The sequence below is a fragment of the Brachionichthys hirsutus genome, chromosome 23 (genome assembly GCF_040956055.1).
Source record: "Brachionichthys hirsutus isolate HB-005 chromosome 23, CSIRO-AGI_Bhir_v1, whole genome shotgun sequence".
NCBI lineage: Eukaryota > Metazoa > Chordata > Actinopteri > Lophiiformes > Brachionichthyidae > Brachionichthys > Brachionichthys hirsutus.
This window is the reverse complement of record NC_090919.1, coordinates 6,129,222-6,140,522: the sequence shown is the minus strand read 5'-3', so window position 1 is coordinate 6,140,522 and position 11,301 is coordinate 6,129,222. Positions and strand designations below refer to the sequence as shown.

The 11,301-nt window shown below is 46.2% G+C and overlaps 2 protein-coding genes across 2 annotated transcripts; both read right to left on the bottom strand.

Moving 5' to 3' along the window:
• Window positions 1-249: 249 nt before the first annotated feature.
• Window positions 250-1,332, bottom strand: paqr9 (progestin and adipoQ receptor family member 9). The gene has a single exon (XM_068755979.1). It carries the CDS (start codon window positions 1,330-1,332, stop codon window positions 250-252), a length of 1,083 nt encoding a protein of 360 aa, XP_068612080.1.
• Window positions 1,333-1,367: 35 nt separating this feature from the next.
• On the bottom strand, window positions 1,368-7,196 carry LOC137911777 (leucine-rich melanocyte differentiation-associated protein). The gene is made up of 5 exons (XM_068756161.1): window positions 7,060-7,196; window positions 5,490-5,681; window positions 5,332-5,409; window positions 4,448-4,620; window positions 1,368-1,732 (listed from the first exon to the last, which is right to left on the bottom strand). The coding sequence occupies exons 1-5, from the start codon at window positions 7,194-7,196 to the stop codon at window positions 1,368-1,370; spliced, it is 945 nt and encodes a 314-aa protein (XP_068612262.1).
• Between the last annotated feature and the right edge of the window lie 4,105 nt (window positions 7,197-11,301).

The window sequence follows — 11,301 nt, the reverse complement described above, 5'->3', positions numbered from 1 at the left end:
AGAGCAGAAGGACAAATCTGAGGAAGAGGAAACAAACAGCAAACAATAGAAAGTCCCTGCATGAAGCGTACGAAGCGGGCGAAGCGGGCGAAGCGTACGAAGCGGGCGAAGCGGGCGAAGCGTACGAAGCGGGCGAAGCGGGCGAAGCGGGCGAAGCGGGCGAAGCGGGCGAAGCGGGCGAAGCGGGCGAAGCGTGCGAAGCGGGCGAAGCGGGCGCTTCTCCATGCTAGCGTGTGCAGATCCAGCCCATCAATGCTCTTTCAAGGGTTCCTTGTCCAGTTCGCGTCTCTCGCTGCCGTACATGCAGTTGGCGTGCCAGGAGAAGCGAACGATGATGGAGATGATGGTTGTCTGGAGGAGGAGCATCACGCCGAAGGTGGACGCTGCGGTCGGCCCGGGCGGGGAAGGCGTGGCAGGGGGCAGCTGCAGAGCTGGGCTGAGCAGGATTGCCCTGATCTCCGACTTGATCATCTCCAGTTCGTCCAGGATGGACAGGAAGGTGCAGCAGTGGAACCACTGGTGGCTGTGGCCCATGATGTCGAACCGGCCCGGCGCCAGCCGCTCGGGAACCTTGCTGATGTTGAGGACGGCCGACAGCAGCAGCCAGAAGCAGTGGCGGTAGAAGAAGCCCTCGCCAGAGGCTGAAGCGGCCAAGGAGGCGGCGGCGGCGTTGGAATAAGGCGACCTGGTGAGGAGGCGGTAGAAGATGGGCGTGGTGGAGATGAAGAATGGGAGGAGGAAGACGAAGGTTCGGATGAGGTATCGATGCTTCCTCCAACCCTGGCGGGTGTTGCAGCAAGACAAGGCGCAAATAACGGCGACGAGGGCTGCGGATGGGAGGTAGAGCGTCTCGAAGAACACACGGGGGCCGCCGCGCTCCTCCGCTGCCTCGCCCAGCCCCGCCCGGGGGTGGATGTAGTAGTAGTAGGCCAGCGAGGAGCCGAAGGTGTAGGCGCTGATGCTGCCGTAGTCCACGAAGAAGCAGACTTCTCTCACCACCAGAGACATCGAGTTGAGCAGGTGCGCCGCGCAGCTCGCCATGAGCAGGGCAAACACGCCGGCGACGTAGGTCCACAGCGGGTAGAAGAACGGCGAGCCGCCGGGCGGCGCGCCCTCCCAGCCGAAGACCTCCGCGAAGCGGTAGGAGAAGACGAAAACCGGCAGGAAGTGCGTCCAGAAGTTGCCGGTTTCGTTGGTGGGCCTGAACGCCGACAGCAGGCAGTCCCTCAGGCTGTAGTTCGGGAAGCGATAGCCCGTCAGGATGAAGCTCTCCGTGACCCGGGGGGGGACATCCGTGTGCCTCAGGAGGGGCCGGCCGCACTTCAGAAGCATGGCTGCAGCCGGGGGGGGGGGGGGGGGGGGGCGTTTCAGTTATTATTGCTTGGCTGCCGTTTTATCTTTTTATCTTTACTGAGCATAAGAGAATCTCGTGCTTCGGTGGACTTTAATCCCACGAGCGGTGAGCCGTAATCCGAGGAGCCGTAATCCGAGGAGCCGTAATCCGAGGAGCCGTAATCCGAGGAGTCGTAATCCAAGGAGCCGTAATCCGAGGAGCCGTAATACAAGGAGTCGTAATCTAAGGAGCCGTAATCCAAGGAGCCGTAATCCAAGGAGCCGTAATCCAAGGAGCCGTAATACAAGGAGTCGTAATCTAAGGAGCCGTAATCCGAGGAGCCGTAATATAAGGAGCCGTAATATAAGGAGCCGTAATCCAAGGAGCCGAGCCGGCGATCTGCAGCAGGCGGGGAGGAAACGGAAAACCACCGTAGTTAATTACGGCATCTGTGATGCATGGATGACCTCGTGGGCTCCGTCGCCTGCCCTGTTCATAGCAGCAAAGGAAAAGTGAAGGTCACTTAGAGGTTGGACAGGACTGCGTGTTCTGTGTGACGTCACAGGAGACGTCCTGCGGAGCCCTGAGCAAAGTAGGTCATCAGCACGTCACTCCTCCTGCGGCTCATCAGCCTGCATCCCAGAATAACGCCTGGGTTCGGTCCGGTTCTGCACGGGGGTTCGGTCCGGTTCTGCACGGGGGTTCGGTCCGGTTCTGCACGGGGGTTCGGTCCGGTTCTGAACCGGCACTTCCGTTCCTCTTGTGTCGCGATGCCCGGCCGGCAGCTCAGCGACGTGCTGTCACCGGGAGAGTTTGACAGTCGGCGGCGTCAATGACCTGATGTGGAACTTCCGGTTGTACGTTTCAAGATAAAACTCGTTTTAATGATCAAACTTCTTTGACCGTATGTGTCGTTTTATTGCTCCGTTCACTTGTGAGCCACTTCTGTCATTTTCTTCCAGATATTATGACAAATTACAAATAAATAAAAAACGGTGCCAGTTTATTAAATTATTCAGAATGTGAGAAAATATGCTGCGGTGCATTTAATATGCTTTAAGGAAGAAGGGCGCAAACACAATGTAGGAAACTGGATATAGTTTAAAAGTGTAAAACATGTTATAAAACATGCTTATCGTCACCGAGAGGAAAGAGGGACAGAACGACTTTTATTTTGAAGGCAACCCAACAGGATCCTGCTGACTGCCTGGGTCTTTACATCCCTTCATAGTTCTGTCTCTCCTTTGTCAGGTTCTTACTTGTCTCACATTTTTTTGAAGGAAGACAAGACGAGAGGTGAAGCTGCGCTCTGCCATGCTGTGTGTGCAGGGCGCCCCCCCCCCCCCCAGGGTCCCCCGTCCGGAAGCCTCACATAAATGGAAACATTTAAATATTGAATGAAAATGCAACATAAAGACAGAAATATCTAATTAGTTTGCTAATAATCGTTGTCTTTTTTTCTGACTTTCGTACAGAATAATCACCGTACGGACAATTTAACGACGTTTTAGGAGACAAACAGAAAGCAAAAAATAAGATTAAAGCTTTGAGCATCAATCTGAACCGTCCAAGCAACTAATCTACTCACGGACGTACTATTTATAATTAAACTGTATAGATATTATTATTATATTATTATTGTGTGGCTACACTGGTGGAAACAAAGTGCTGTTCCCTCTCCTTGCCCCTCTGTCTCCCTAGGCCGAGGAGGGGGGGCAGCTACTTACCAAATTCCCTTGAGGAATAAGAAAAGGCGGTGCTGCAGCTGCAGCATGCAGAAAAGAGGCGGACATTTGGCTCGTCAGGTTGTGTCGACAGGAAAACACCAGCTTGGATCCCATTTCTTCGGTTTGACAACCTCCACAAAATAAAATAAAATAAAATAAAATAAAAATCAGAAACATTTTGAAAAACCTCCAAATTGGAAAACGAAACTCCTGCATCCAGATTTATTCCACCTTTATTTATGGTTCATTCTATCTTATGCTCCATAAAGAAAAGAATCCAGTCGACAAACAAAGAAATGAATAATCTATCAAATGTATTTAGTGGAATTACGTACCTGCCTTCTAACAAAAACAAACAAACCAACAAATGAAAAACGCGTGAATAAAGTGTAAATGAAATGTTGTTGTGTGTACTGTGTGCTCGATGACATTAATGAAGACGTATTTCTTCTTTGAATACACAACTGTGTGATATTATTATGTTTTAATTACTTTACTTTACATTTTTGTGTTAAACGATGAGAATAATAATAATAAACTGACTATAATCTAACGCCAGAGATGCTGATCTGACCACAGTCCACGTCGTCAGCCTTTATCTCACATCACTTTTCTAGCTTTTCATTCACATTTGACAATAAATATATTTCTCTCTTATGCCTCACGCTGAATGTCCCGCTGTGCAAACTTAGGTTTGGTCATCCTCGTCTCAACACCCCCCCAAACTGACCCAGCTCAGACCACACCCCGATTAAACTGAGCTTTCTAATGTACAATACTGTAATTACACAAATATATTACCGGTAGTGTAACTACACAGGCGTATGAATCGCTTGTCTAGCTTTGGACCCCTTTGACCTGCTGTGTGTCCCGTCAGCCAGGAAAACCGTCAACTGTGGGAAACGTCCATCTGAATATCCCGAAGACCAGCAGATGTCATCAAATGTATTTTGCCACTTTTGCAGGAAGTTCTTTGGCGTCTGGAATTTCTTCGGAGTCTGGAATTATCGCACCAAATTCTATAAATAGAAGGACGCTGAGGATGGAACTGCCAGGGAACAGGGCTAGAGGTCGACCCGGGAGAAGAGACATGGACGTAGTGAGGGAGGACATGAGTGGCTGGTGTCGGGGAGGACGATGCAAAGGACAGGACTAGAGGACGACCCGGGAGAAGAGACATGGACGAATCATTTCAAAGATGTGAAAAAGCAGCTTCTGTTTTTTCTGTCGGGCAGAACTTGGGAGGCGGAGTAGAAAATGAGTCACAGGAGAAGAACGTATATTTATAACTTTAATTATGTCCTGAAGCCACGTAAAACACGAACGTCAAACACTGTTTGCAGTTTAAATACGAGTTCATATAATAAAACACTTTATGCGTTTAAACGTTGCGTGAGGACAGAGGTGGACTTTCTCTGCGTCTGCGTGTCCTTCCTCTTCCTGCCCCCGTGGCCGCTCTGCTGCAGCTGGTATGTTTTTCTAGCTTGGACCCGCTCCCCCTCCAGGACCTCGGTGTCATCCAGAGTCTCCAGGCCTGGGATCTGACTCACGACATACTGCCTGCATACAAGCAGCAGGGAGGCGTGCCGTGAACAGACGGTGGGCACGTGCACTGCGCCTTCACTCTGTGCACGTGTTTGAAGGTGAATTAGATGGAAACGCCTTTCTTGATTGAACTCCCTTAGAAAGAAAGTCTCAAACTGGCAGTCGGTTCATCGTTATTTATAAAGCTTTATTACTGCCGTGGTCCACACACACACACACACACACACACACATACAGGTATGTATGAGGGCCCCGTTGTCAGGGCAGGTGATGGTGTGGACGACAACAAGAACCAATCAGCTTAGCTTATTTCAGGAACCAGATAATCAGTCTGACAGGCAACAGCAAGGAGCAGGCGAAGACACAAACTGGTAAAGGGAAATGTATCATCTTTACATTTCTGTTGGGTTAGTGTTAGCTTTAGCATTAGCATTATAGTTAGTAATAATGCATTTCTGGATACTCGAAGGCGCTTTACATTGTACGTGCATTATTCATTACTCCATACTTGGTAAGGTGACGGGGGCGAGGCTGCCAATTTGCAACATCGGTCCTCCTGACCACCACCGACATTCACTCACTACATTCACACAGGCAATGTGCCCAAGGACACAACGACCGAGCCGGGAATCAAACCGCCGGCCCCCCAGATCTTAGGACGACCCTCTCAACCACCCGAGTCGGGACTGGCTGCAGAAAGACGCCGGCGGCGGTCCGCGTTCTCACCTGTAGTCTGTGTACTGGGTCAGACTCCCTCCATTGAAGTAGCTCGGCGCCGCCTCGTTGTTCATCATACTGAGGATCCTGCATTTAGCAGGAAGACAGAAGCATGACGCAGGTAAACCGTGAATCCAGCTCCCTGCTCCCAGAAGCGTCCGGCTCACCTTAAGTTGGGGAGCTTGCGTCTGATCTCCTCCACGAACACAGGAAGGTTGCTGATCTTGTTCTTGTTGACGCACACGGTGGTGACACTGGGCATGTAGGGGAACTTGATGTGAGACGTGTAGTTGTTGCCATCCAGGATGAGGGTGCTGAGCTTCTGCAGCTGACCCAGTAGAGCCGGGTTCCAATAAGGACTGCGTGAAGGAAGAACACAAACTCAAAGGGCTTCGATTTGTTTTTTTCAGTCTGAGAAATTGATCCTGTAATGAAGGAAAGCGCCATTTTGCTTCTGGCTTAGCTGCGCAACGAACAGCATCAACTGATGACTGATGTTTGTCGGGAGCAATGATTCGACCTGCTTGCGTCGAGTGTTTGACGATGAGGAACCCTCTGATTGGCCTGAACAGTTCCTGCCTCAATCTCATAACGTGTGATTGGTTATATTCCCAGTGAGAGGTGGGGCCTTAGTGACTTGTTCATGTTTGGAGGATTTATAAAAGATTTAATCATTTAAACAGTCTATCGTGCAATTTGTTGGTTAAACTTCAAAGTCTTTAGGACTAACAGGTTAAAAAGGTCTGTCATAGAGTTAAACTCAGTCTGTCGAATTTTAGATTCACTAGAGATTACATGTCTAGAGGGGCGTTGCTGACGTATATGCATTCAATGATTCTTTCTCATATCACTTCCTGCTTAACAACCTGGTCGGAGGCCAGTCCCACTACTCGAATACCTCTACAGTCTCTGTACAAACACACACTTAAAATACTGGACAAAAAAACAGCACATTTTCATCACTGCCCGATATTACATAAATACAAATTGTTAAACTGGGAAAATTTGATTAAATATATAAATTCATGTCTGATGTATAAAATGATTAATGGTTTAACATCTCCTCCGCTCGGACAGTTTGTGGATGTAAGAACTGGCACACATCGAATCTCTAGAGGTGCTGCAAGAGGGGACTGTGTTATCCCACTAAGGAAAAGCACATTTTTGTCAGTCTGCCTTTTCCTTTAAAGCGGCACACGAGTGGAATTCCATCCCAGTGGCGGTCAGAAATCTAAAGACCTTTAATGTGTTTAAATCTCAACTTAAGGAATTGCTCATTAGCACACAGGTTTGTCACCACTGAAAGAAACTGCAGTTTATTTTGTTGTTGTTTACTGTCACCTGTTGTTTTATGGGTTTAGTTGCTTTATAGACATCATGTTTTACTGTTACTTGAAATTGTTTTATTTGATATAGTTTTTAATTATGTGGTTATTTTATATCTGTATTTTTATTAATTTTTATTTCATATGTGTATATATTTGGGGGCCTTGGAATCTATGTCCAGGGACAACAGATGAAAAATAGCCTTTTGGCTAATTCTGGCACATTTACAGAAATGTTTATTAATGTGCGCTGTCCCTGTTAAATAAACGAATAAATAAATAAATAAATAAATAAATAAATAAAACATAAATAATAGTGAAATGCATTTATGATGGGAAATAAATAAAGGATAAAAGGACGTAAAGGTCTCCTTCTTGCTGGCCGTTGCTCTTTGCTACGAGAAAAGGATACTCATCCAGCAGGTTGTAGCTGAGATCCAGCACCTCCAGGGTGTCCGCCTGTGCTAGGATGGTTTTATAGGGTATTTCTGTCAGACTCTGGTATGCAAAAGAGGCACAGCCGGCTGGACCCGTGGTATGATGATCCATGCTAGCAGGGCGTCATCGCTTTCAGTTCCACCGGCTGGGGGGTGGAGGAGAGAGCTCAGATGATCAGGATCTCGTTCAACCCTTGAATAAAGAGCCGAGTGATAAATGACTTAGAGACATGTGATGCAGAACGTCTGCGTCACAACGCCATTTATCCAACCAGCTGTTAGTCACACCTGTCATCAGCGGCTGGACCCGACTGAAGTTATCTCTCGTGCAAGCAAGGCTGATGCACAATTATTTCACCAATGTTCCTGCATTCTGAAAGCAATAGTTCACCAAAACATTAAAGATAGAAAGAAAAGTGCATTGTGCTTTTAAGCCCTGATTACATGACAAGTTTTGCTGAAAATGCAAAAGTTTCTTTGTTTAAAAAAAAATAAAGACCATTAATGTGGTAACAAAATGATCCCTGATAAAATACTGTGTAGTACACATGCCAGGTGCAGTAGATATCTTTACGATTTTAATTATATTATTTATCTATATAGATTGTTAAGGCTTAATCAATCACGTAACCAAGCGAGACTCGAGACCAGAGCAGGGGTGGGCAAACGTTTTGACTCGCGGGCCACAATGGGTTCTAAAATTTGACAGAGGGGCGGGGCCAGGAACAGATGGATGGAGTGTTTGTGTGAACGAATATAAATGACATGCAAAAGCCATTGCATGAATGTATTTAGCCTTTTAAATGCAGCATTACAGGGAAAAGGTCAAATGAATGAGGTTTAATTATAATAAAATGAAATGTAATGATATAATCTGGACAAATTCGGCGGGCCGGATTAAAAAGCCCAAAGGGCCGAATATGGCCCACCGGGCCGTAGTTTGCCCATGCCTGCCCTAGAGTAATAACTGATGGTTGCACAGATATGTGCTTGCTCAATCATGCAGTTATTTAATACACATTATATTTTAATGTGTATTAAATGTACCCTTCCTCCACAGTGGGTGAATCTTTAAAGCAGAGTTACAATCAGTATAACTCTAATTTAAAGGTACATTCACTGTTAAGCTAGTATAATGGCGTCAGAGTGCTCAACCTAATGATGTTTCAACACTGAAACATCATTAGGCTGCTGCACTAAAAGCGTACCGCTTTTAGTGCAGCAGGCTCTTGGTTCTTTGATGATTGGACTTCCTCTTGGTAAGATCTGATGTCGTTGAATAAATCCTCTCTCAGAGCTTATGACTCATTTCGTTCTGTCAGTTTAATAAACCTTGTGCCATTTCTGGAATAACTGAACGCGCTGCCCGGGTAGCCGAGGCGCTTTAATAAGTCTGCAGCACCAACCAAACCAGACCCTTTGGATTCCCCAGTTCCCCAAGTGGTCACATGATGGTATTGTGAAGATGAACTCCATGGAGTCTTGCATGTTTGAGTGAATGTCTGTAAATAAATAAATGTAAATCAATGGTGTAGTGGTTAGTGCTGTTGCCTCACAGCAAGAAGGTTCCGGATTCAATTTCTTTCTGTGTGGGGTTTGTATGTTCTCCCACCAAAAGGTTCTAAATTGTTGTTATTAAGGGCCACACATTGTGAATGACCTCAGTCACAGTGGAATGTACCTGTGAGGCTGTATCCTGTTGGTGCATGCAGTATACAGCCTCACAGGTAAAGTTGGCTTTGATGCTCCTCTTCAAAGCACCTGTAGTTTTGATCTTTCAAATCCTTTAAATAGGGTGGTCTTTGATCTTTTCATTACATGAAAGCCCAAAGATCAAAAGAATATAATCGACAGGTTATTTAAAGCCCAACTGGCCAAGCATCTTCTACTTTCGACATGACAGCGAGCACAGAGGATAGCCTCTTTGCTCTCCTCCAGGCGTTTTTGCAGGAACAAACCAAAGAAGAATGGGAAAATTTCCTATCTGGACAAGATGATGAAATAATGACATACTTGACAGATATGGGTTCAGAAGTTATTAGGACGATAACAGAACACGTTTATCAGGATGGAATCAAATATTTGAAGTCAGTAGGCCAATCAGGAAAAAACAATTTGTTAACTGTACAGCAAGTCAGTGAAACTATTGGTGACAATATTTCAATGGCTTTCAAGGGGAAATTTGGAGAAGAGGGAACTCATGAGACAAGCACAAATCTTTTATCACATCTTGTGGCTGAAGAAGTCACTAAGAATGTGAACAATGCTTTAGCCAGCAGTGGGGAAGGCAGCGGTCTGGCATTTGAGGTACCTCACCCCTGCAGGCTTAAGAAAATAGCAAGGTATCTGAAAAGGATTCTTACATGCAAAAAAACCACCCTGTCTGACGGCAGTACTACCAATGAAATATCAATTGAAGAGGGCTTCTTGTCCGCTCCAATTGATACTGGCGTGAGTCACATAAAGCCTCACAAAAAGATGTCAAACAACAAGATCGTCCCTAAGAGCAGCAGCAGCATCCAAAACGACATCGACTCCATTAAGAGTGTTTTGGACGAAATGTCAAAGGAAGTTATTGAGGCAGACAGAGATGGGTTTTCAGCAGATGATTGCAAACAACTCAATGACATGTCCTCCCAGAAATCACACCAGTTAGCAGCAGAGATTACCACAAGTATACAAGACACAAGTAAAGTGCAAACGGAGACGACGTCAGAACCAAAGGATAAAAATCACAGATGGGAAGAACTCAGGGAGAAAATCAAGATCTTTTTTGTCAAAAATTACGCAAAGGAGTCAATCCTTAACATCGTAAAGACAATCAAGAATAAGTTTAACTTACCCACAACAATGGAGGAAGAGAAGCCATTTGTGCGTCTGATTCATGGCGTGGAACAGGCGGTAAATAATGTGGTCCCAACAGAGGGCGACCAGGAGACTTACTTAAAGATTGCAGACAGCATCTCCGGCACGAAGCACAGGAGCTTTTCGAAGCAACTGTCTGATCTGATGTCCCGCTTTTTAAAATGTTCCGAAAAACACATCGCAGAGATTCGAAGCCAAATATCCATGTTCATAAAACGCATGTGCAAATGGCTCGCCAAGCAGTCTGAAAAACTTCAGTGCAAGAAGGACCTCTCCAGCGATGCTCTGACAAAGATCGGGGTATTGGTGCTCCCCCTGGTTGGGATAACACCAGCTGACACTGAACCCGAGTGTGCAGACGCAGCAGCACCGATCGCTGCATGCGATGAAGCAGATGAAATTGCAACTGTGGCAAATACAGCCAAAGCCTATTACAATGATTTGAAGACACAGTGCTATATGATGGCATCGGGAATCGTTGGAGAAATCTTTGCTAACGAGCTCAGCATTTTGTTGAGTGAAGATGTGAAAAAGACCATCACGTTGCTGGCAGGTATGGCCTTCACTGAGCTCAACCCCACAAGTCTTCAAGACAAGAACAAGACGTTTGTATGCAACGTTCACAAGATCGGCAAGAAGGTTCATAAAGAGTTGTGTGAAACATTTGGCAGCGCGGGGCTAGTACAGATTTACCTGATGTCAAATAATTTGTGGTTCTACGAGTCAGTTACAAACACACTCATTAAGAATCTGGAGAGGAAAAAATACATTGCGTGTTAGTTTTTCGCATACTAATCCATCTATCCATGGATGGATGGCTAGCTAGATGGATGGATGGATGGATGATTGGATGGCTGGGTGGATGGATGGATGGCTAGCTAGATGGATGGATGGATGGATGGCCATGCCCAGAACACCTCACCTGGGTGCACCCAGCCATCCCAGAGGAAACTCATTTTGACCGCTTGTATCCAGGATCTTGTCTTTTCAGTCATGACCAAGAGCTCATGACCATATTGACTCGGTCAATATGGTCAATCTATAGGCCAATCTATAGGTACCTCTATAGGTACCCATAGATTGGACTCGGTGAAGAGCTCATGACCATATTGACCGAGTTACTCTATAGGTACCTCTATAGGTATGTACCTGTGAGGCTGTATCCTGTAGGTACCTCTATAGGTACCTATAGATTGACTCGGTCAATATGGTCATGAGTGGGTGGGTGGGTCTATAGGTACCTCTATAGGTACCTATAGATTGACTCTGTCAATATGGTCAACCTATAGGTCAATCTATAGGTACCTCTCTATAGGTACCCATAGATTGACTCGGTCAATATGGTCAATCTA

What these genes read in the sequence shown, in the direction of transcription:
- paqr9 (XM_068755979.1), bottom strand. Translation starts at nt 1,332, where the DNA reads ATGCTTCTGAAGTGCGGCCGGCCCCTCCTGAGGCACACGGATGTCCCC.
- LOC137911777 (XM_068756161.1), bottom strand. Translation starts at nt 7,196, where the DNA reads ATGGATCATCATACCACGGGTCCAGCCGGCTGTGCCTCTTTTGCATAC. An exon ending in CGCAAGCTCCCCAACTTAAG is followed by an intron (nt 5,410 to 5,489) that starts GTGAGCCGGACG and finishes TGCTAAATGCAG; the next exon opens with GATCCTCAGTATGATGAACA. An exon ending in ACCCAGTACACAGACTACAG is followed by an intron (nt 4,621 to 5,331) that starts GTGAGAACGCGG and finishes GCTTGTATGCAG; the next exon opens with GCAGTATGTCGTGAGTCAGA.